We start from the raw sequence: 26547 nt of genomic DNA on the forward strand, positions 1-26547 counted from the left end.
GCTTTAACATCAACATATTTGATAAATAAAATGACTTCATCATCCTTAAAAAATGTATCTCCTTATGAAAAATTATTTGAAATAACATTCGATTTTAAGCGGTTGTGAATTTGTACTCTTACATAAAAGAGATAAATTGTCTTCAAAAGCCATTGAATGTGTATTCATGGGTCGTAGAGAAAACCAAAAAGGATATAAATGTTTTGACTTTAAGAATAACAAACTATATGTTTCTAAAGGTGTAACCTTTTTGGAAAATGAAGATGGTTTTGAGAGAACCAAAGAAAACAAGGAAGTGCATTATACTTTTCTATTTAATCTCTTGCCACAAGAAGAGTTGACTTCTTGTGATGATTCTTTGGATGATAACGGTGGTGATACCTTGAATGATAATGAAAATGGTGATAATAATGTGCATTTAAATGATGAGAATGTTAAATCACCTATTAGAAATGATGATATTGTTGATAAACCCATATAAATATATACCCAGCGGGAGCAAAGAAATCCTCTAAATGCTTTAGAAAAATATTCACAAAATTCGTCTTTAGAAAAAACCACTCTTAGAAGATCCAATCGTGTTTCCAACCCACCATGTAGGTTTGTATCTTATGACATATTAACACCAAATTATAAAGCATGTCTAATAGCTTTACATTCCTATCACCTATTAGAAATGATGATATTGTTGATAAACCCATACAAATATATACTCGGTGGGAGCAAGGGAATCTTCTAAATGCTTTAGAAAAATATTCACAAAATTCATCTTTAGAAGAAACCACTCTTAGAAGATCCAATTGTGTTCCCAACCCACCATGTAGGTTTGTATCTTATGACACATTGACACCAAATTATAGATCATGTCTAATAGCTTTACATTTCTATCATGAACCATCACATTATAATGAAATAAAATTTTTTTTTTGCACTGGGTTGAAGCAATGAATTTAGAACTTAAAGCCCTTGAAAAAGACTAAAATATGATATATAGATTCATTACCCATAGAAAAGAAATCTATAGGATGTAGATGAGTTTTTAAGGTTAAAACTAAGAGTGATGAAACTCTAGAAAGATATAAAGTTAGGTTAGTGGCCAAAGAGTACTCTCATTAACGTGAAATTGGATATGAATAAACTTTTGCCCTAATAGCTAGAATGACTAGTGTTAGGACACTAATAGTTGTTGCATCTATTAAAAAATAACTCATATACTAACTAGATGTTAAAAATGCTTTTCTAAATGGTGAATTAAATGCAAAGGTTTATATAGATCCTCCGCCAGAGTTTTTTTATTGAAAAAGGTAAAATTCTTAAACTTAAAAAAACTTTATACGGTCTAAAACAAACTCCTAAAACTTGGCATAATAAATTTAGTAATGTAATCATATGGGTTTTCATTCTTACTATACTAACACTACTCTTTTTGTCAAAAGTACAAGTTCTAAAGTTGTTATTCTTCTACTTTATGTAGACGATATAATTATCACTGGAAGTGACAAACAAGGAGTTAGTGATATTAAAAATATTTTAAAAGGAATTTTTGATATGTCTGATTTAGGCTTTTTGAGATATTTCTTAGGTAGTAAAGTTGTGTACTTTCCTAGTGGTATTAAGTCTAGCATTACAGGTGATAAGAAGATAAAAACCTCATAAGTGATTAATGCTAAATTAAGGTTGAAAGATGAAACTCTGTTTGAAGATCCTACATCTTACCGCCAATTAGTTGGGTCGGTCACTTATCTATCACTCGGTCAGCCAGTTTCAGCATGCTCCAACCACTATGCACGTGAGCGTTGTCTTGAGAATTATTAGATATATCAAGAATACTATAACAAAGGGGGTTTTCATATACTCATCTTGTTCATTAGATTTACATGCTTATACTAATGTTGATTGGGGTAGAGTCTCAACTACGGGTTTTTGTGTATTTTTAGATGATTCTCTGATTTTATGGAGATGTATCATTATCCTCAATTAAAGTTGAATATCGTGCAATAACTATGACAACAATGGAGCTTCTTATGATATGACAACACTATTCACAACTATACCAATGTTGTGAATAGTGTTGAGGCGTACGACCCACTCATGAAGCGAGGCGTAAAGCGTAAGCTTCACAAAAAATATTAAAAAAATAATTAAATAAAAAAACAAAAACAAAAACAAATATGTATCATTTATGTGCTATTAATAAATAATTGGATAAAGTGCAACAAAAATTTACAACACACAATTAATGCACTTTTACAAATTGAAAGTGCAACAAAATTTACAATATTTTGATAAACAATTAAAATATAATCAATATAATTACTTAAGCAAATCAATAGTACAACTGCTGTATTACAACACACAAACACACTCAACTATATTTACATATGATCTTTTGCAACAAGTTTCAGAAAGATTTCTATGCACGATATGAGTTCATATCCTTGGTATTTAATCTGGTTTGAGCCATCAAGATTTAATTTTTATTCATAAGGATGATGTATAGTTAAAAATCGGTTCTTGATTATAGTGACTTATACATCAATTTTATTAAATTTCTTTATTTGATAATCATTTCACATGAAAGGTATTGTTTATTAATGGCTAGATCTTCCAGTGTTTCCATGCCTTACAAAATTCAGCGAATAGAAGAATTTGTAAAACAACTTGAATCCATAATGCAAATGGCCACAATTTATACAGTACTAGGAGCAACCCTGCTGAACGTAGGGATCACACTAAGCTAACAAGGGAATCAAACAATTGCAAATGGGTCAGATGAGCAAATTTTGTAATCCCAAAATGAAGTCAGATGAACTACATGTTTACATTTCTTGCAGATGTCAGCAAACAGGAAAGCATCAAAGTGAAAAAGAAACATCATAAAAAATAAACCCAAATATTAAAAAATCAAAACCAAAAGCATCACATTAAAAAAGGGGAAGAAGAAGAAAGTGAAAAAGAAAAAGAAGAAAGAAGAAAGAACCACCGGCTTTTCCAGTCAGTCGCCGAAAAATCTTGCCGGAATAGTGAGAGAGAAGTAAAATCTCATCGGAGCAACGAGAGAGAGAGAGAGAGAGAGAGAGAGAGAGAGAGAGAGAGAGAGAGAGAGAGAGAGAGAGAGAGAGAGAGCACCGTCGGTCGTTAGAGAGAGAGTACCGTCGGTCACCGGAGTGAGAGGGTACCATCAATTAGTGGGTCAACGGCGGAAGCGAGGTGGAAGAGGGGATACAATGCCCTAACTTTTCCATTTTAACGTTTTCTATAAAAAAAATTGTTTTTTAATAACAATAAGGTGGTCAAATGGGGCCTTTGACTCCATTTGACCACCTTATATACGAGGCGTGCGCATGACGACCTCGCGTAAAAAGCATGCCTCATACCATTAGACGCTTTATACATGTGCATTGTAGCACATGTGCTACGCCTTGCTTTGAGACACACTTTTTATGCCTCGAAGCACGCTTTTAACAACATTGAATCACACATTCCATGAGCAAACCAAATATATTGAGATGGATTATCACTATGTGTGTGATGAGTATCTAAGAGGAACTATTACATTGCTATATATATATATATATATTCTGAATTAGTTATACACTGCCGGTCCCAAGCCCGGATAAAGGAGGAGGGTTGCGGTAGGCCTGTGACAGCCAACATAAAAACTTAGTCATACCCTATGATTATGAACCAATATGAGGTCATGCTCAAGATCTTGGAGACTTCTTCATTCTTTTTCATGAGATGAATCGTGACTTCATGCGCAAGATTCAAAAGAAAGAAATTGCAGAGGCTTTGAAGAAAATGAAATCAAGAAGGGCAGTTGGCCCAGATGGTATACCTATCGAGGCTTGGAAATGCTTGGGAGAGAAAGGTTTAGAATGGTTGACAAATCTTTTTAACAAGATTTGGCGGACAAATAAGATGCCTAATGAGTGGAGGAAGAGTACTTTGGTGCCTCTATATAAGAATAAGGGTGATATACAAGATTGCACAAACTATCGTGGTATAAAACTCATGAGTCATACTATGAAACTTTGGGAGAGGGTGATTGAGTCTAGGTTGAGGAAGGTTGTCATGATATCGGAGAATCAATTTGGTTTTAATTCTGGAAGATCAACTATGGAAGCTATACATCTTCTTAGACAACTTATTGAGAGAAATAAAGAGAGGAACAAAGATTTGCATATGGTTTTTATTGATTTGGAGAAGGCATACGATAGAGTACCTAGAGACGTTCTCTGGTGGACAATGATGAAGAAAGGTGTGTCTCTCAAGTACATTAGTATAATTAAGGATATGTATGAAGGAGTAGTAACCAATGTCCGCACTTGTGGAGGGGTGACAACCAATTTTCCTATAACGGTTGGGTTACATCAAGGATCTGCTTTAAGCCCTTTTCTATTTTCTATAGTGATGAATGAGCTTACGAGATCAATTCAAGAAAATGTGCCGTGGTGTATGTTGTTTGCTGATGATATTGTTTTGATTGATGAGTCTAGAGCTGGGGTTAATGCTAAGTTAGAATTATGGAGACAGACATTAGAAGCAAGAGGTTTTAAGTTGAGTACGAGTAAGACAAAATACATGGAATGTCGGTTTAGTAAGCAACGAAGTAGTGATGGGAGTGTAGTGAAGCTTGGTGAGCAAGAAATATCGGTGGATGATTGTTTCAAATATTTGGGATCTATCATTCAAAAGTATGGAGAAATTGATGAAGATGTAAATCATAGGATAAAGGTTGGGTGGATGAAATGGAAAAGTGCAACTGGAGTGTTGTGCGATCGTAGAATGGCATTGCGGTTGAAGGGAAAGTTTTATAGGACGACTATTAGGCCCGCTTTACTATATGGTACGGAATGTTGGGCTGCCAAGAGACATCATATTCAAAAAATGAGTGTAGCTGAGATGCGTATGCTGAGATGGATGTGTGGAAATACAATAAAAGATAAGATTCAGAACGAGGAGATACGTAAGAAAGTAGGCGTTGCACCCATTGAAAATAAGATGAGAGAGAATCGTTTACGGTGGTTTGGACATATTCGGCGAAGGCCTAATGATGCTCCAGTTAGAAGGATGGAGAAATGGAAAAATATATTAGTTAAAAGAGGTCGGGGTAGGCCTAGGAAGACATGGATGGAGGTGATAGGAAAGGACATGAATGCTTTGAACCTCTCCGAGGACATGGCATTGGATAGAAATGATTGGAGGAGAAGGATTCATGTGGAAGACCCAGAATGATTTTCTTTTTTGGTTCATATCGCCGACCCCAATTGTTTTGGGATGAAGGCGTAGTTGTTGTTGTTGTTGTTTGTATTCTGAATTGTAATAGTTTGCCCTGTAGGGGCATTTTAGTCTTTTCACATGTGATTATAGCTGTTTATTAGAAACAACCATCTTTTTCCTTTTTTATTCTTTATTTTTCTTGTTTTTGTTATTTCCTATGCCATTGGGGGCCCCACTCCATAGAGTCATTGGGGCCCCAATGGTCATAAATATGACCATTGGGAGCTCCCAATGGCCTCCCACTTTGTTGGTTGTATATAAATAGGGGATGTGTTCCCCCCTATTCCCAATGCTTTTCAAAGCATATTTTCAATAAGATCATATTCTTTTACTTGTTTGTATTACAAATCTTTGGCTCTTTGTATTGTCCCATAGTGGACTTGTGCCTTTGCACTCTTTTACTTATATTGTGCCTTAGTGCCTTTGTTCCTTCAATCCCGCATACTTCATTACATCTTATATGTTGCAAAAAAAAAATCGAACTGAGTGCAACATAAATTGCACTAATTGTGTATCGTAAGATATACACTGTATCGGGGTGTATCATACGATACACACCCATGTCGAGATACATGTGTGTATCTTATTGTTTTTTTCCCAAAGTAACAATCCATATCTTACTGTATATGGTATGATACTTACAACACTACACATTGTGCTATTCTCCCTCAGTTTCGGGAAATGAATGCAACTATGGATGCATAAAACACACAAAAATGATTGTGCCCGTCATACCAGGGAGATTTGTGGGATCCATAGTTAAACCTGTCAGGATATTGTAAAAAGTTCATCTCTCTTGATACGATGACTTAGAATTTTGTCTAGTTACTGAATTATAAGGGTACATTCTGCTAGGCTAACTTCAGTTTGTTCCTCATGGGCTCATTGGAACTAATGGACTGGTATTTAGTCTCCTGTAAAATGGTTAACAAGCTTCAATGACTGATTCTTGTAGGGGATGTGCATCCTCGTTACTGCTTTGGTCTTTTGTTAATAGAACCCTTTTTCCATTACCTTTTTCTCCTCTCTGTGCAAATGAATCTACACTGCAAATTTTTTTTTAAACAAAACTTCAGCTTTGGATGTGTTATTTATGTGTCATGCATTAATCTGGTCTAGGAAAATACTCCCACAGTGGTTAGCCGAGCAAATGTTCAAGTTGGACCTACTGCTTCTGTTATGACTCAAAATGACTTGAAAGTGACTGTAGAAAGAGACCTTGTTTCACAAGCTGAAGAAGAGGATATGGAGGCACTTCTTGGCACGTATGTATCAGCCTGTATTTATCAAATTTGTGTATATGTTTACTTTTCTGCATTTTCATGAGTCACATTCTGCATGTGCAGCAATATGAAACTGTGTATTCACTCAAAATGAATTAGAAAATAATGAGGTCTGATTGTAAATAGGAACATAACCAAGTCTGTTCGCACTGCATAGTCACAAATATGAGCAGTAAATTGAATTTATCACCATCTTACCGTTTTTATCATTGATAAAATTACACATATGAAATCCCAACATTTTAATTGCATATGTTATTTATTGAGTTTGTCATATTTGTTATATTGAATATCTTTGCTCTCCATGCACATGTTAGCATTCTTATGTGAAGGAGGCCCTTACTGATTACCATCTTGCAATATATGTTTTTTCTTCAAATTTATTAAATTTTGTGGCACTTTGTATGGGTGCTGATTTTATGTAAACCCATTTCATGTCTTCCCAGTGTCATAACTAGTTCTTTCTAATGTATCTCAGGTATGTCATGGGCATTGGTGAAGCAGAGGCATTTTCAGAGCGGTTAAAGCGAGAATTACTTGCTTTGGAAGCAGCAAATGTGCATGCCATTTTGGAAAGTCAACCCATGATAGAGGAGGTATATTTTCGTTAATTTATGGGATTCCATAATGTCCCGATTTAACATCTCCACTTGTTCCCTTTCCACAATCCATTTTCTCAAATAGTTGGTTAGTTTTGATCTTCGGTAATATATTTTTAATGTGCCATACACTAAACAAAATTTCAATTATAACATTTCCCAATTCTTGTTCCTGAAATCTACATCATTTTTACCTTTGCCTATGAATTGCTCAACCGTGTATAAAGGACCCATCCTTAGGTTGAAAATAAATGGGTATGACCACCTTCTCAGCTATCTCATCAATCAAATAAATTTATCATGAAATTGTCATATGTTACAATTTTTTTTCAAAGAACGCTGAAATTTTTCTGAGAAAGCAATTTTCTAAACCTCCAAGTTGATTGCTTATATATGAACCAATAGTCCAGCCTCAGGATGAGCCCAGAATCCAGACATTTTTATTGTTCACCACAAGCTCCGATAGAAATAGAGAAATCCTCCATAGTGGTTCTCATTTGAATATTCTGGTACCCACTGCTGCCTGTCGGAATGAAACATAGCCGTACTGGTTGAGAGAAAGTGAATCTCTGGGTCATACAAAACTCTGTGCAACAAATAAGTTAGCCTCTAGGGTTTAATAAAAGTTGAAAACATGGAGGTAGGTGTTCAGACTACTGGATTTTGAACAAAATGGGAATAAGATCATTGGCCTTGAACCTGCAAGGAGTCCAGTTAGATTAAACAAAACTGGTATAATTTAGGAACTTTAGGAGTAAGAATGAAAATGCTGCTTAAGGAGGGGAAAAGGAAAACTTGAAAATTGTGGGAACCTTAGATTTCAACTAGTGTTCAACAGAACATGTTGAGAGTGATGCGTTCAGGTTTTATCATAATATCTTTGTGATGCCTGGTGTGTAGAATCTGAGAGGTCTTAATGGAAGGGGATAAACGACTTTATTTGGCAAATTTTGTAAGCAAAAAGAAATTAATGATTTTTAAAGCTATTGAATAGAGGTTAACACAGGCGGATAAGGAGGTTTCAAGTGAGCTATGCAATGGTGGTCAATTTGTGTTCCAGCAATTAGCTGGCCCTGTAGCTGTAATTGTAGTCATATGGATTAATAACCTAGAATCTATGTCACATGGGTGCGGGTGCGGGTGCGGGGATGCGGCACTTCCAAAAAACCCGGGTGCGGGGGTGCGACAGGGGCAAAAATGTAAAAAAAAATTATATATATATATATATATAATTTTGAAGTTTTAAAAGTTTAACATTTAACCGTTAACATTGTCATAATATCATTCATCATGCATGCAGTATATCAACCTAAATATCAAATTATCAATCAAATAAGTATAACAATTACATAAATCAACCTAAATATCAATCAAATAAGTAAAGCATAAAAGAACTAAATTACATACCAAAGTATATCCTGATGAAGTAATGGATGTTAATAATTTTCTTCTTCATCATCAAATGCATCATTAGAAGGAATATCAGGCTCAGCTAAATCCATGTTTGTTATGTTGAAATCATGCTCTCACTCGAAGTCACACTCTTCTGGGTTTACATCCCAAAATTTGGATGTTTCTTGTCTGCGTTACAAACCCAATTTGAAAATATTAAATACAATACAAGTATATTTAAATAAAAAACTAAGAAATAATCAAATAACTAAGAGAGCAAATTAATACATGTATTCATCATTGGTTTGCGAAAGTAATCGAAGATTTGAATGAACATATACTAAATCCTTTGCACGCTTGCTGGTCAGTTTGTTTCTCTTCATGTTGTGGATTTGAGAATATGTGCTCCAATTTCTTTCACAACAAGATGAACTAGCAGTCTGCGATAGCAATCTTAATGCAAGACATTGGAGAAGAGGTGTTTCTGATCCAAATGTTGACCACCATGTGATAGGATCTATATTATCTTCTTCTCTCGCGAATAATGCTGGTCCATATAATCTCGAAGATGAAAATTTTTCAAACTCTTGTGTGACTTGATGTAGAAGATATCTTATGAAAAAAGTCTTGTCATACACATATATCTATGTCTTGATAGCTCTGGGTCTAAATTTGGAGGGACACGACCAATACCACCAGCCCGCCACTTATTTGCATAATATTTTGGATTAAGAGAATGTGCCATGCAATGCAAATGAGTGTTGCTCTTATCCCATCTTCTGACTAAAATTGAATGAATATGATTAAAAAAATCTGAATCATCCAATGCAGGATTTTTTTCTTCATGCATGAAAACTATATCTTGTATTTTTTCAATCATATTATCCCACATTTCATAAACTCTGTGAAGCATGGGCTCATCCTTATCAACTTCTCTTAACATTTCCCAAATAGGTTGCGTAAATTGAAGGAAGTATACCAATCTGTCCCAAAACTCATCATCAAGAATGAATTTCTTAATTTCTTGAGCCTTGATATCATCATCAACACGATCGAATGTCCAATTTTCATCAGTCACCATGTTAATCAAAGCATTCTTCACTCTTTTAATCCTCTTCATCATCACAATGATGGACACAAAACGTGTTTCAACGACCTTCAACAATTTCAAATCAGAATGCCTATTAAATATAGTATTAGCACGATGGTGGTTAACAACAAAATTCTTAATGCTTTTAACATTTCTTTCTAAATCTTCAATCCATGAACATAAAGCATATGCTTGTGAATTTTCTTCTTCTTTAGGGCTAGATTTAAGTTGTGTGCTACACAGTGAGTCCAAAAAATATGAGGGTACTCACTCTCTAAACTCAACGCTGCACTTTTACAAACTGGAGCGTTGTCTGTGATGATTTATACTACTTTTTGATCACCCACTTCTTTTATCACTTCTATAAACAATCCCTTCAAATACTCTGCATTTTTATATTCCCCAGATGCATCAACTGCTTTCAAGAATGTTGGGCCACTAAGCGAACAAGCAATGAAATTGATCAATGGATGCCTTTGAATATCTGTCCATCCATCAGACACACTAGAAACTCCATTTTGCTCCTATGAATATTTTTTAATTTCCAGCAACTTCTCCACATTTGCCCTTTGTAACGCCCCAAAAATCCAGGACTTGTAACTTTTAGAATAGTTTAGAAAGCTTTGAAATCATACAATTATCAGAGTTTAAATAATACTTCAGCGAAAAATAATATTTTTAAAACCACAAGTCAATGGACCTTGAGCGCATTACAGTGTAAACTTTCCTTTGTCAAATCTGGCACAACTATTGAAATCAAATGGTTTTGAAATGCAATTTCAATGATGGAGAATTTGTTTGTTGAAACTGAAAAGAAGTTTACTAAAACAGCTTTAGTAACTCAAGGTTTAATAAAAAGAGAAATTTTGGAATACCCTTCATACCCAATTTACCAACATGTCCTCAGGAGCGGAACGTCAGGGAAAAAGCTCTATCTTGCTCTCATCACGCCATCGTGCCATCGCAGACTGTATTACCTATCCAAAACCTGCCCATAAAATGGGTCAGTTTCACTAAAAACTGGTAGGTGCACAGACATGACAATATTGAACATAATTAAGCAGAATAATTTAATATGTCAAGTAGACAGACAATTATATAGCAATTTAATTTCAACAGATTCACAGAGCAACTATCATGAACACAATGTTAAAATTATTACACGCATTTTACTGGCACCAGTAGGCTAACTATTACAAGCAAAGCACTGCACAAGAAAGTTAACTAGCAAAATACAATGCTTCATCAACCATACACACAATTCCATAAGTATTGAACCTGTTGTACCCTATAACTTTCATACGTGCATAACTGAACACATTGCGATCAGATTTAACTTATGTTTCGATATTAACTGGCCAAGCGGGTACGCACAAGGCACGACTCTAGAAACAGCCTAGACTGATCCGGGGGTTTATTATGCTATGTATTTTATGATAACCCGGATAGCTGACTGAGTCCGCACCTAAGGGGACGGTCGGTGACCAAGAGAGAAATCCCCAAAGCAGCATAAACAATGGATGCATCCCAAACATGGAGAGCTACCACCTAGGATAATTATGGTAGTCTCATTCCCCTAACTCCGATGACTGGGGAAGCCGAGTCTTTTGCTCGTAACTGCCATTAATGGCCTGTCCATCGAAGTTTTGTACCTTCCTGTCCTCTCTCCTGACAGGAGTCAGCGATTCGAATGAGTACATCAGGGGTAGTTAACTGAAGACTCATTCTACATACTCTGGTCTTTCGACCCACTCGAGTATCTTGCCGGTGAAGACGAAAACATCACTTATTTAGGTGATCACAACATTTTGTTATTTGCGCTCATCGAGGTTGCCACAACCTACTCATCCAATCATCGCAACATAAGAAGACGTACTTGTCAAAAAGTACGGTCGTACATATCATAAGTACGACTACGATGAAAGGGATATGGTTCCACAAAAGAAACCCCAACAGATGTTATCTGCAAAAGAATTAATACAACACAGCCTGGCAAGATAAATCTTGAATTCACTTCAACAACATTTTTCATATTTCATGATGCAAGGTCATCTCGGATCTCTCGTCCGATCAACAAAGTACTTAACATGTTGTGCATGTCTAAAAGTACGCCATACTGAACCAGGGAGGTCTGTGGGCTTCTCAAAAGGAATACCCAACACCCAACTTCAAAACAATTCAAAGAATATAGGAGTGCTCATTTGGCACGATTCATCCTTAAAAGCCATAATGCCACATTAAGTCATTCACACAAGACACAACACTATCAATCTTACATCCAAAATTTATCTTAGTATCGACATGTTACACTAGATTGATACATAAGGAATGGGTCCTTCAACAGAACCCCACTCATTCATATGCTCATGCCCATGATCAGGGTTATTCAAAATGAGCCGCAACTTGAGTCAAGGTTATAAAACATTTCTCCCAAGTGTGTGGAGTTGGGAGGGGCCAAATGTGACTTCGCAATCCTGCAAGACTTAATCATACTTTGCAAAAGTTGTGCATTTTGAAGAGCCCTGGGTTTGCAGAAGGAAATCCTCTTTAAAAGAACTATAGTGCACAAGTGCAACTTCTGGTGTTTTGAAAACAGGTGATAACAGGATAGGCACAAGACTACATTTATGTAAGTACATATTTACCATGAGTGTGAGCATATGCAGGTTATAACATGTCAACAAACAACTCTCGACTTGCGATGCCGCACATCGAGGGAAAAGCACATAAGTAATACATGAGGTACCAACACCATACATTGACCACTTAGACAGGCAAACACATAAGGTCATAAGTAATACACGAGACACAAGGTCGTACCTCACTCAAAGGAAACGTGCAGGCAAAAATGGATGCAAGCAAACAAGGGCATATGTATTTCAAGAAATACGAAACCACACCTCAAATTCATAAACACTACGCAAAATAATAATCGAATAATGAAATTGTACATCCACCCATAGAAAGGTACGAGCAAGTATACATGCAAGCAATTTAGGGCATAAGTATTGCAAAAAGTGCGAAACCACCTTCAACACGTAAGCAAATACACAAATTAATACTCGAAGAGTAAAACCGTACCTCGACTCATAATCATGGAGACAAGAATAATTAGTCACGCAACAGCAGTATAAATCTAAGTACAACTAGCATAGACATTTTAATTATTCCAACTTAATTAGATCTTATTGCCCCTTGTGCGACTTTACCCTACCTTGGGATGTCGTGCAGCTGCGTACGCCTACGCGAGAGGATAATACGAGGGTTGAGCCGTGGAGCACGATCGGAACCTGTTGCGTAAATAGGCAAGAGTGTTAAATATTCAATTATGTTAATATAATTAATGGTGCAACGGGGCAAGGGTAGAATTAGGCAATGGCGACACCGACGACAACGGAGCGACAGGGAATGAGCCACTGTCAAAAAAACAGCGAGGCGGCAGGGGGTCAGCCCCTGCAGACAGCACTGAAGTGGCAGGGGCTAGCCACTGTCGACAACAACGAATCGGCAGGGGGGCTAGCCCCTACCGACCATACTAAAGCGGCAAGGGTCGCACCCCTGCCGACGACAGCGAAGCGGCAGGGGGCTAGCCCCTGCCGACAGCAACGAATCGGCAGGGGTCGCTCCCCTACCGACCACACTGAAACGGCAGGGGGTCGCACCCCTGCCGACGACTGCGAATCGGCAGGGGGCTAGCCCCTGCTGACAGAAATGAATCGGCAGGGGTCGCTCCCCTGCCGACCACACTGAAACGGCAGGGGGTCGCACCCCTGCCGACGACTACGAATCGGCAGGGGGCTAGCCCCTGCCGACAACCACGAATCGGCAGGGGTCGCTCCCCTGCCGACAACACAGAGACGGTAGGGGGTCGCACCCCTGCCGACGACAGCGAATCGGCAGGGGCCGAGCCTCTGCCGTTCGGCGAAAGGACAATGGCAGGGGAACAAACCCCTGCCGAAGAGAGAGAGAGAGAGAGAGAGAGAGAGAGAGAGAGAGAGAGAGAGAGAGAGAGAGAGAGAGAGAGAGAGAGAGAGAGAGAGAGAGAGAGAGAGAGAGAGAGAGAGATCGGGGCGAAGGGGTGTCGCAGGGGCCCTTGGCCCCCTGCCGGCACTCCGGCGAACCCCCAAAAGAGGGAAGGGGACGACAGGGGCCCTTTAGGCCCCCTGTCGGGTCTCCAAAGGCAAGGAGGAAGGTGGGAGGGCGCGGCAGGGGCCGTGCGCCGCCTGCCGGCATCTCGACGAGGTGTCAGAGAGGGAGATGGGAGGGGGAGAAGAGGGAGGAGGAGACTGAGATAGAGGGCGTACCTGGGAGGCGAGGTGGCTGGCGATCGACGGCGTGCGCAGGGAAGGAGGAGACGCACAGGGGGGCCGAAGGGCTGTGTGCCTTCCCCCGCCCCCTGCAGTGCTTTTAAAAGCCTCAGGGGGGCGACGAATGGGGAAACCCCGATGGGTTTCCCTAATCTTCCGAAAACGAAGGTGGAAGGGGGGCGGCGCTCGGGAAGAGGATTTAAAATCCTCTTCCTGAGTCGGGTTATTAAAACCCTATCGTAGGCGGGCCCGGGTCGGGTCCGGACCCGACCCGGCCCGGATCCGATAAAATAATTTTTTTTTTTGAAAAACGTGGGTTTTACACCCTTTCTTCTGCAAGAAGTGTGGTTCGTATTTTTTTTGAAATTGGAGGCACATAACCACTCAAATTACAATTTGTCAAGGATGTTACTAAATCCTTCCAGTAAGGATTTCTAGCCGCATTAAATGAGAGTGAACCAACATAAAAATACCTCCCAAGTTTTTTATCCAATTCTTCTTTTCCATATGTATTTAATGATGCTTGTATCGTTCCTCTACCTCTTACGTTGACTTTTCTTTTTTTTTCAGCATCTTCTTGGCGGCTTGCAAATGACACACTAACTGCACAAGAATCGGCCATTGCCTTTCTCTTCTCATATTCTTCTTGTATTTTCTTGTATTGTCTTTGCATTGCCTCATCAACTTTTCTGCAAGCTGAAATGCCATGTCCTGGTATCTTCAACAAATGAGCCTTCACTCTTGTATAAGACCCAACAAAATCTCTTTCGCAGAGCTTGCATCAAAATCTCTTGTTTCCACCACCTCCTTCTCTAGTTTTTGCAAGTTTATTTACATGTACCCATAGTGGCCCCACTGTTAAAATATGTGTATTATCGTCATTTGTAATCTCGTATATATTTATATTCATATATATATAGATACATATACATATATATATATATATATATATATATATGTATATGTATATCTATATATATGAATATAAATATATTCTTTATTCACCCAAAAGGGTATTTCTGTAAATTCCTGTTTTTCGCATATTCCACTTTGGAATATTGCTTGTAATTTTCCTTTTTTATTTTTTTATTTTTCTTCCTTTTCCCTTTTCATTTTCAGCTTTTGTGCCACATAGGGAGGCTCCCCAAAGAGTCGTTGGGGAGCCTCCAACGGTCACATATGTGACCGACTCTCTTGGGAGCCCCCTTTGTGGCTCCTTTTCTTGCTTATAAATAGGGTCTCTCCCCTTTGTATTTCCTCACTTCTTGAGGGAGCTTATGCTCCATTGTAATGGGGTTTTTACCCCTTCTCCATTATTCTTCAATGATATGCAACTTATGACTTTATGTCATATTTTTCCCTTTTTATGGGTTTTATGTGTTAGCACATTGTGTGCTTATGTTGTTTCCCTTTAATGGGTATATTTGCACTTCACGTGCATAGATATGGGTTCATTATTGAACCCAATGTATTTCAAGTCACTTTCTAACATGGTATCAGAGCGAGGTCACGATGGGGTTGTCCTTTGGTGCAACGGAAAGCGTGTCGCTCAAGAAATGGTGAAGTATTCATTGCTCTTCCTAAAGTATTATGCTTTTCAAGTTATTCGGTATGTATCCCTTTTCTTAAAAGTATTATGCATTTGACAATATGTTTCTTGCATATAGTTTGTTCGTTTAATGGTCATGATAGTTAAATTATTTCTTTTCACATTTCGTGTGCTCATATATTTTGAAAATATCTCCTTTTAAATTTGGTGAAATCGTTTGTTGTCCAAATATAAAATTCGTGTTTATTTTTCGAACTACTCATCGCATATAATAGTAATTTATGTTTTTAAAAATTACCTTCAATTATGTGAGATTTATAGTTCTTAAATAAATATTTCATGATTGACCTATAAGTTAACTTTTAAAAATTATATATATGATTTCTTGCTAAAATAATGATCTTTGCTTAAAATTTCTTAACTCTCATATGAACCCTAATTTGATTCGAGTTCCCCTCTTGATTATGGATTTTAGTGCATTTTTGAAAAATTTGATATAATCATTATATGAGAATCTCTCACATCTAAAATCTTTGTTGAATCCTAAAGTAGTTCTTGTTAATGGTGACATATAAGAACTCCTAAAAAGTTTTTCAATGTTTCTTTTTTGAAAAATTATCTATGATAAACCATTAGGAAAGATTGTTTTAAAAGGAATTTCCCACATAGAGTGCATAGTTCATCTATTACATCCTTTTTGGTATAAATGATTTCATTTTTCATCCTTATAAACTTGTTGGTTTGTATTTTTCATAAGGTTTCGAAACCTCTTAATAATATCTTTAAAGATGCCTACATTGGCCATAATATGGTTTTCTTTGTCCTCAATTTCACTTATCAAGCATGTAATTACATAATTAAAATTTGAGAATTTCAAGCATTGCTCTTTTTATAAAGTGCATACTTGCTCACTTTTGTGTATTTTTGTATTTTGTGCACATTTGCTTCTCAAATATTTTGCGCTTGTATGCATTCCCTTTTTTTTTATGATATACATGCCTTAGTGCATGTTTGTTTACACCTTGGTGTGTATTTGTTCAAGTATTGTATGAGTGCCTTCGTGCACATCTTTTATAAAGCCTTGTGTGCTTACATGTGTATTGTCTCTTTGTAGACATTTTTTGCATTATGGAGCCTTTATGCACATTTCTTTTGTGAAAAATATAATGAATTTATATATTGAGTTCTTTTTAGATCATTGTAAGTGCTTATAGCACTTTGTATGTGTCCGCATATCTCATCACAATCAAAGAATATTTTAAAATTGTTGTATGGGATTTAATCCCAAATCTATAAATTTTCAAGTGTTTTTTGAATATTCTTTCCTTGAGTATTGTGTTAAAGCCTTCTTTGTGAACCATTACGGTTCTTATGATTTCTTTGATTAAAAGCTTGATTGTCTTGATAAATTCTTTATGTTGTTGTGTTTGTTGCTTAATAAGTCTTTTTTGGTACAAGACTTCTCTTGAAGATTAAGCATAATTCGTGTTTATGTAAAATTGTTTTGATGGATTATATTGGACCTTTGATTCAATTTGTTAATCGGCCCTCTTGGTAAAAACTTTTATTTGGAAAATGATTCCTTATGTGGTTACTGCCCTTTTGTGGCACTTATATTTGTCCATCACATGTTATTTAATGCATCATTTATTTGGCCTTATTATTGTTATATTAGAGATGTTTGTCGAGGTGAGTTATGGGCACCTCGTGTTGTATCATTTTAGATTGTCCACCTTCCATATTATAGATGGTTGTTGAGGTGAGTTATGGGCACCTTGGGACTCTAAAATGATTTGTTATTTGATCTCTAATTATGAGTGTGTCACTCATTTTTTCTCTTGTGGCCATTGATATTATGGATGCCTCTATGTAAATGTGATGGACATATTGTAACGCCCCCAAAATCGTGGACTTGAAACCTTTTATGAAAAAGGTTGAAAGCTTTGAAATCAATCATTTATCAGAGTTTAAAACAGAAGTTCAGCGGAAGATCAGGTTCAAAACAACAAGTCCCTAGACCTTGGGCACATTACAACCAAAAAGCAGTTTCCCTCTTACAAACCGATTTGCAGTTCAAATAGATATTTTATTGAAATTAAAGAAGAACCACATTTTGGTAATACAGCTTTAGAAATGCAGAGTTATAATCAAAAGAGATGCTTTAAAAAAAAACCTTATACCGCATCTATCAAAAGTATCCCCAGGAGCGCAATGTCAGGAAAGGGCATTGCCTTGAGTGCATCGCGTCATCATGCCATCGCAAGCTGTCTCAACCTGTTCACCACCTGCCCATGAAAATGAGTCAGTCACATAACAGACTAGTAGGGGTGCAAAGGACAAGAAAGAGCAGAAGCTGCAATAAGTAAGATAAACGCTAGCTCAAGCAGGAACAAGCAAGACTAGCAGATCTAACCAAATGTGCTGTGGAGTAAGCAAAGCTCTAGTAAAGCAGACAGCTACGTAAAAGAGCAGGAAGGATCAGAGTGCTGAACAGACAACTATAGCAATCTCACAAATATAATAGGTGAAGAGTAACTAACTCTATCCACCAGCCAAGCAAAGCAATTTCATAAGACAGGTATTCATAACAACACTCGTAATACATCCAAGTACCATAGGATGGCTTTGTCCATCGACAAGTGATTACATTAATCGTGAGGCACAAGCTATTGCATCACAAGCAATTCATAAGCAATACAAGATAAGCAATCAACTAGTATAAGAAGCTAGTTATTACCAAGCAAGGAACTGCCTAAGCAGTTTAACCAACAAGGGTAACGCCTCGACGGGCGTACCTAGCTCAACGAATAACATACCGAACTATCGAGCTAACAAGCAAGCAAGCAAAGCACGTCACAACATGCGTATCTCACGATCATGTGTATAAGTTATATCTTGTCTCATTACTGAGCAGGCCGTTGTGGGTACGCACAAGGCAAAACGTAGAAACAGCCGAGATCGATTCAGGGGTCCATTATGCTATGTATTTTATTATACTCCGAATGACTGACTGAGTCCGCTTCCTAAGGGGACGGTCTGTGACCAAGAGAGTAAATCCCCAAAGGCAAACAAAGGCCCAATGGATGCGCATCCGTACTTCTGCAGAAGTGGCCCAAAGGATTTCCCCTAACCTCCGATGACTGGGGAAGGTCGGATCTTTGCCCGAGATTGCCATATATGACTGTCCATCGGAGTTTTGTACCATCCATCCTCTCTCTTGATGAACCGTTCCGAATGAGCGCGACGGAGGGTTTCTTAACCGCCGTCCCATTCTCATGCTCTGGTCTTTCAACCCAATCGAGCATCTTGCCTGTGAAGGCGCATGATTATTATTTAGGTGAGTTATACGCGCCATTGCGCGTTCGAGACAAGCACACAATTCACATCTTACTCACAGCAGTACGCATCGTAACTATTCACATATACAATCACGATGAAAAGGGGGGTCAATCCTCAGTGAGGGTAGAAACATCACTCTTGTGATCTCAAACACATGCCATTGCATGTTCGAGGCAGACATAGGCCTCTCATCCTACTCATCGTAGTACGAAACGTACCTGTTCAAAAGTACAACCACGATAAGAGGGGTATGGATCTCTCGCAGGAAATCCCAAAGCTTCTACTTTATAGAAACCCGCAGTGAACTTATTCCAGTTCCAACTGATCGTGCTCGGGTCCTTTAGGCAATCGCGAGCAATCGGCCTATTAGGCGAAAACAACATAACAGGATTAGCTTAATGTGTCAATACACGCTTAGAGGTTACTGTAGACCTCTCGTTCTGCTCTCGTAGCCCAAACATATCGTATGTGACTTAAGGGTACAACTACAAGAGGAGGAACATGGATCATTCGTAAGAGATCCAACAATACCTTCACAAAGGAAGGCACTACAATCTCGGTTGAACCAGAAAGGCCTAGAAACTAGGTCTTGTATCAGAGGTGAGGTAATGCCGATCTAGTGATGGCGCAAGTACCTTGCTAGGATTCCCGCCCCTACTCGTGCACAGGCTTTTAAACCAGGCTATCTGAGTCAAATCGAATAGGTGAACTACGGTTGTAACACACCTATCTCGAATGCACCGATTTGGGAGATCTGGCCGCTATCACTTTACAAGCTATACATTCCTGAAAATAGGATCGCACCTAAGACGATGTCTTTTGAGAACTGAAGTGCATAAGTGCGTGTCGTGGCTTGTAAGCCAAGTGAGACGATATACACTACGCACTCGAAGTTGCACTCAGAGAGTGCAAGCTGACAAGAGGCAAACTCATGCACATACTAATACAAAGGTACGACGGGGGACAAGCCTCGGGGGCGAAGCCGCACCGCGAGGGCAGAACGCTAAAGCTCCACACGAGGTATGAGATCATACCTCGATCATCGTAACGCACAAGCAGGCAACTACGCAAGCGACTCGTGAGGTAGGAGATCCTACACTGACTACGCAAGTGTAAAGGACGACTCACGAGGCATAGGGTTGCACTTCGATAGATCGATAAGCGCAAGCAGGAAAAGGAGCATGTGACAGAGATAGGATACATGCATGAACAAGGCATATACACGAAGCGCAACAACCAGGTAAATACGAATACATACAAAAGGTAATTGCAAGAGCAAGCACGACAACACAAGAAAGTAAAGCACAAAGAGTAAGGCAGAAGCAAAGCAATGGCGCATAAAGCGCGGGGCAACAAGTAAATGCAGGAAGTAAAGTGCAAGAACATAAAGGAGGACCAAGATTACATCCTGGAGAACAAGGCAGACATACGCAAGTAAATGCCAAGGCGCAAAGCGCGGGGCAGCAGGAAAGTAAAGCGCGAGAAAGTAAAGAGCACAAGGATCGCGAAACCGCGTCCTTGAGTTAAAAGACATGGAATGTAAAGACAGAAATAGAAAGCCTAGGCACATATAGCGCGGCGGCGACAGAAAGGAAAGTGCAGAAAAGTAAAGAGGACAAGGATCGCGAAACCGCGTCCTTGAAGGTAAAGACATACGTATATATATTATACGTATACATATATCGTCCTCTTTTAATTATCTTTCTTATTTTAGCATTTATCAGCTCATTGTCCTTTCACGCAAGAATCCCCTACCTTAAGGGGTTGCGGGTCCTCGTACGCATGTAGCGTAGGCAAGCAAGAGCTCGAGCCACAGAGGGCGAGCGGGATCCACCGTTCAACCTGGAGATCTTAGAACGTTAGTATATGCCACATAAGAAAAGAGAAGCAAACATAGCAAGGTCTCTTGCCTGCAGAAGGCAGAGGCAGGAGCTCTGCATCCTGCAGACAAGGGTGCCAGAGGCAGGGGCCTCAGCCCTGCTTGGCAACAGCAGCAGAGGCAGGGAGCAGGAGCTCCCTGTCTGCTAGCACAAGGAAAGGCAGGGGAGGGAGCAGAAGCTCCCTACCACACCTGCCACAACAAGGCAAGGGGGAACACCCCCTGTCAGAACACGAGACAGGGGCGCAGCCCCCTGCCGACAGCAAGAACAAGGCAAGGGGGCAAAGCCCCTTGTCGGAGAACACAGAGATGCAGGGGGCAGGCCCCTGCTCGAAAACAGAAAAGCAGGGGGCTTCGCTCCCTGCCGGCATAACGCAAGAGGCAGGGGGGACAGAACCCCCTGCCGAGGATCACAGATGGTGCAGTGGGGCTCCGCCCCCTGCAGGGGAAACAAACGAAGGCAGGGGGCCCAGCCCCCTGCCGGCAAACAAAAGAAGGCAGGGGGGCAAAGCCCCCTGCCAAGAGGCAACATCAAGGCAGGGGGGACCCCTCCCCCTACCGAGAACCAAACAAAGGAGCAGGGGGGCTCAGTCCCCCTGCTAACCCACTGCAAAAAAAAAAAGGCAGGGGGGTAACCCCCTGCCAAGCAAGAGGCGACAGGGGGCTCAACCCCCCCCCCCCCTGTCGAACAACAGCATAAAAAAGGAGAAGGTGACAGGGGGCGGAACCCCCTGCCAAGCAAACCAAAAGGAGGCAGGGGGCAGACCCCCCCCCTGCCGAGGGACAATAGGAGAGCAGGGGGGGCTCGCCCCCCACCGGGAAGCAAAAAGAAGGTAGGGGTGCGAAACCCCCTGCCGAAGGAAACCACAAAGGCAGGGGGACTCCGCCCCCTACCGAGAGACAAGGGAAAGTGACAGGGGGCGGAACCCCCTGCCAAGAAGAGTCAATCGACAAGGGGTTCAGCCCCCTGTCGACCAACAGCAAAATGGGAGGCAGGGGGGGTTTTAACCCCCTGCCAACCAGCATTAACGACAGGGGCTCAGCCCCCCTGTCGATATACCCTGCACAAAGAAGGAAAAGGGGAGGGTTTACCTCCGAGAACGACAGCAACAGGGGAGTCTGCAGGCTGGAGGATCGAGGGCCACCGTCGGAGGTCACCGCCCTCACAGCCCAAAGAGGGGGAAGAACGAGGTCGCTGGTGGCTGAGGAAGCTGGCAGCGAGTTGCCGGCGACCAAGGGGAGGGACGCAGGTGCCAGCGCCGTCGGGAAACCTGCTGGACCGTGGAAAGGTGGCCGCCTGCGTCGATCACCGGCAACCGAGGATCGCCGAAGGCTGAAGGGTTGCCGAGGACTCCAATCGCCGGCAGCAGCAAAGGTGGAGGGTCGGCTCGAAGGTCGCCGGAACTCAGAGCGAAGGCGAAGAGGTGGCCGCAGGGAGGAACAGCAGGGAGGGGGAAGAGGTCGGCGGCGGGTCGCCGGTGCTCGGGGTCCCTGGAGCAGCCGCTAGCCAAGCAGGGAGGTCGGCAGCGATCGTGGACTCACCGGAGCTCGAAAGGGGGGGAAACGCCGGTCGTCAGGGAGGCCGAGGGGTGCTCGCGTCGTCGGGAGGCCCGCCGGACCGAGAGAGGAGGCGGCCGGACGGAGCCGCTCGTCGGCGTCTCCGATCGCCGGCGACAGCTCGAGGGAGGCGGAGCAGAGGAGAGAGAGAAGGGGCGAGGGTTTTGCCCCTCGCCCGAGACACCTGCATCTTTTTAAAAGACGCAGGTTCTCGAGAGTTCGAGAACCCGGGTCCGGGTTGAGCTCGGGTCTGGCCCGGATCCGGGCCCGACACAGGGGTCAGACCCTGACTCGTGTCCGACACGTGCCGGGCACGTGTTTGACACGAGTCGGACGCGAATATTTTTTTTTTTCACGGGCTTTACACATATGGTGTTTGAAACCTTAAATATTTTAAGGTACATTTAAAATCAAGGTGTTTTGGGATTATAGCCCAACCTTTTATTTGTTTAAAAATCTTATGAGTGCACTTGCACATTTGTGATTCCGTATGTTGTGCTTGTTGTGCACATGTGTTCTTGTGTTTTTTCACAAGTGTTCTTGGTGTGTGTATGTTCACACATTTGTTCTCAAGAATATTATTTTATCGATTGTAGTATCTTGTTGAAGATACTTTTTACATGCATTTATTCCAAAATGTTATTGTTATGAGTATTCTTTTTTAAAAAGGAATATTGTTTCATTCGAGGTTTTATTTATTTGTTGTCATTACAAGCTTTATTGCCTCAAAAGTCCTTTCCTTTTATGCCCATTATCTAAGTGTCATCATATGTAGACAAGAATTTTATTACACCTTCGTGTGTTTTTAGCCCTTTGTTGGCTTTTGCTCTCTTGGTCTAGTAGCTGAACACACTTGTCTTGAGTGATCTTATATGTAGACAAGACACGTTGATTCACACCATCGTGTGTGATCTTAGTCCATGTTGGCGTTTGTGTTCTTGTTCTAGTCGCTTAGATGTATGCCCATGGTTGGCTTATTTCACTCATTTCAAGTGCCATCTTATGTAGACAAGAGATGTATTATGTTTTAGCCCATGGTTGGCTTATTACTCTTGTTCTAGTAGCTGAACATACTTGGTTTTAAGTGTATTTTTACGTAGACAAGAGATACTTTTTAGTCCATGTTGGCAAGTATTCTCTTGCTCTTGTCGTAGATGCACTTATTTCAAGTATTATTATATGTAGACAAGAGGTTCGTTTACACACCTTTGTGTGTGTCTTTTGCCTTCAATGGCTTTATATTCTTGATCTAGTAGCTTATACACTTGATTTATGGGTTTTGGAGGACTAATGAGGAAGTTGTTTGTAATGAATAAACTATTATTGAAATTTGCAAAATTCCATTCATGACTTGTGTTTTTCAAGTAAATCATCTTTTTGATATGCATATCAAGTTGATTTCTTAGCATTTAATCTATATATTAAGTGCCTATGGTTTTTGCCACCCTTATATGTAAAATGTTTTTTTTCCTCTTTTCAATTAAGTGTGACTTTCATAAATGTTTTTAAAAAAACTTGTGAACTCTTGGGCTTATTTTGCCTAAAGTATGCTTGGAGACTTCGTTTCTCTTATTTGGAACTTCACTACATGTTTGAAGCATGTTTTAGTTCTTTGAGTATCAATTCATATAATGATTCGTATATGCATATGCTCTTTATGGCCTTTTTTGGGCTCTCATTCAATAAAGCATATGTATGTTATGCCTCTTCGTAGGCTTCTTGTGGTATCCCTTAGTGGATCATTTTGTTATTCCCCATTATGGGGTTATATTTGTCCAATGTTGGACCTTATGAACGCATTATGCATTCTTGCAATTTATTTTTGCATAATTTGCTTCCGCTCAGTTTGTTTTAACATGATGTATGATTTTGAAACTTGAAGTATCATTTCTGCATAATTTGCATAATTTCTAACATAGGTCATCCATAATTATGCTAGTTAGAAATGATCCATTTGAGTAAAAGTGCAAAGATATGTTTTACTTGTTTCTTTGTTGATTCTCCACAGGATCGCTAAAGATGTGGAACATTAGATGCATCATGGATTCGATCGATGGGGAATTGGACTTGAAGACCTAGCTCAAACTGTCATGAAGATAGAGTTTTTCTTAAAGACTTTTGAAGAATTGGACTTCGTCTCAAGACTTCCCTTTGATTTTCCAAACTTTCGGGTTTTTCCCCGCAAAGTTTGAGGGGGGATGTTAAAATGTGTATTATCGTCATTTGTAATCTCGTATATATTTATACTCATGTATATTTATATATATATATATATATATGAATATAAATATATTCTTTATTCACCCAAAAGGGTATTTCTGTAAATTCCTGTTTTTCGCATATTCCACTTTGGAATATTGCTTGTAATTTTCCTTTTTTATTTTTCTTCTTTTTCCCTTTTCATTTTCAGCTTTTGTGCCACATAGGGAGGCTCCCCAAAGAGTCGTTGGGGAGCCTCCAACGGTCACATATGTGACCGTTGGGGGCTCCCAACGACTCTCTTGGGAGCCCCCTTTGTGGCTCCTTTTCTTGCTTATAAATAGGGTCTCTCCCCTTTGTATTTCCTCACTTCTTGAGGGAGCTTATGCTCTATTGTAATGGGGTTTTTACCCCTTCTCCATTATTCTTCAATGATATGCAACTTATGACTTTATGTCATATTTTTCCCTTTTTATGAGTTTTATGTGTTAGCACATTGTGTGCTTATGTTGTTTCCCTTTAATGGGTATATTTGCACTTCACGTGCATAGATATGGGTTCATTATTGAACCCAATGTATTTCAAGTCACTTTCTAACACCCACATCATCAATCCCACTACAACTATCAGCAAAACTAGCAGCAGAACTCACATGTTGAGATGAAGATGACGCAAGTTGTTTCCCTTTATCCGTCATTTTTATCCTGAAAACACAAAAAATACATTCAAAATTTTAAATCAATTATACAGACTAACATTATCTTGATATAAAATCACCAGGAGGAGGGATCTGCCCCTCCCCTGCCAAAAACAGGGAGGGACTCAACCCCTCCCTTGCCAAAAACAGGGAGCTGGGACGGGGGATCGACCCCCTCCCCTACTGAAAACAGAGGGAGCAGGGGGGGGGGGGCTCAGCCCCTCCCTCGTCGACCCAACACGAGAGCAAGAGGGGGGGGGGGGGCTCGGCCCCTCCCCTGCCGACCCAACAAGAGAGCGAGATGGGGGGGGGGCTCAACCCCTTCCCTGCCGAAAATAGGGAGGGGCTCAGCCCCTCCCCTGCCAAAAACAAAGGGAGCAGGGGGGGCTCAGCCCCTCCCCTGCAGATCCAACAAGAGAGAGAGAGGGGGGGCTCGGCCCCTCCCCTGTCGAAAACAGAGGGAGCAGGGGGGCTCAACCCCTCCCCTGCCGACCCAACAAGAGAGCGAGAGGGGGGAGGGGCTCGACCCCTCTCCTGCCGAAAACAAAGGGAGCAGGGGGGGCTCGGCCCCTCCCCTGCCGACCCAACAAGAGAGCGATAGGGGGGGCTCGACCCCTCCCCTGTCGAAATCAGAGGGAGCAGGGAGGATCGACACCTCCCCCCTCAAAATCAGAGGGAGTAGGGGGGGCTCGGTCCCTCCCTTGCTGAACCACCTTTAGAACGAGAGAGCGCAGGGGGGCTCGACCCCTCCCCTGCTGACCCAACAAGAGAAAGATAGGGCGCAGGGGGGGCTCGACCCCTCCCATGCCGACACAAGCAGAGAGCGAGAGGGACATACCTGCGACGAGGGAGAGGAGGAGCTTAGGAGGTGGCGTCGGGGCATCGGGAGGAGAGGGCTCGAGCTGAGCTGCGTGGGAGAGGAGAGGAGTGCTTTGGGCAAAATTTTTTTTGCCCTAATCACTCCTTTTCATCAGGTTTTTTTTTTAACGTTCGAAATGTGGACGAAAATGACCCTGGGTGCGTTGACTACACCCAGGGTCGTGTTGACCGCACCTGGTGCCACACCCGCACGCGCACCTGCGTCGCGTCAACGCGGGTGCGGCACCTGCTTTGCTGAGTCCCTGTTACTTAGCCTAGAATGTGGTAAAACTTCCTATGGGCCTTGGAGGCCGAGGCATTGGAAGATTGAATCTAATGGGTAGAGCTTTAATAAGGTTAATTTTTTATGGTTGGCTTTGCAATAGACATAAACATCTAGATGGAAATCCATGTTTGGAATTTGAAAAGGTTGAATTAACACATCAGAGGTTCTTAAAGAAAAAAATCAGCTGGAGCTTGGGAATGATCATTCATTTTAATTTTTGTAGCATCCA

At 40.8% G+C, this 26547-nt stretch overlaps 1 protein-coding gene across 1 annotated transcript in view; it reads left to right on the forward strand.

The window, feature by feature from the left end:
* The window catches only part of LOC149838652 (exocyst complex component SEC3A-like), a 154535-nt gene that overhangs the window by 20568 nt on the left and 107420 nt on the right, over window positions 1-26547 (forward strand). The window contains exons 6-7 of the mRNA XM_090006726.1: window positions 6403-6548; window positions 7045-7162. Of these exons, the coding sequence (XP_089862852.1) occupies window positions 6403-6548; window positions 7045-7162 (264 nt within the window). The remainder of the gene's footprint in view (window positions 1-6402; window positions 6549-7044; window positions 7163-26547) is intronic.

The sequence above is a fragment of the Nuphar pumila genome, chromosome 5 (genome assembly GCF_984573655.1).
Source record: "Nuphar pumila chromosome 5, dmNupPumi1.hap1.1, whole genome shotgun sequence".
In the NCBI taxonomy this organism is placed as follows: Eukaryota; Viridiplantae; Streptophyta; class Magnoliopsida; order Nymphaeales; family Nymphaeaceae; genus Nuphar; species Nuphar pumila.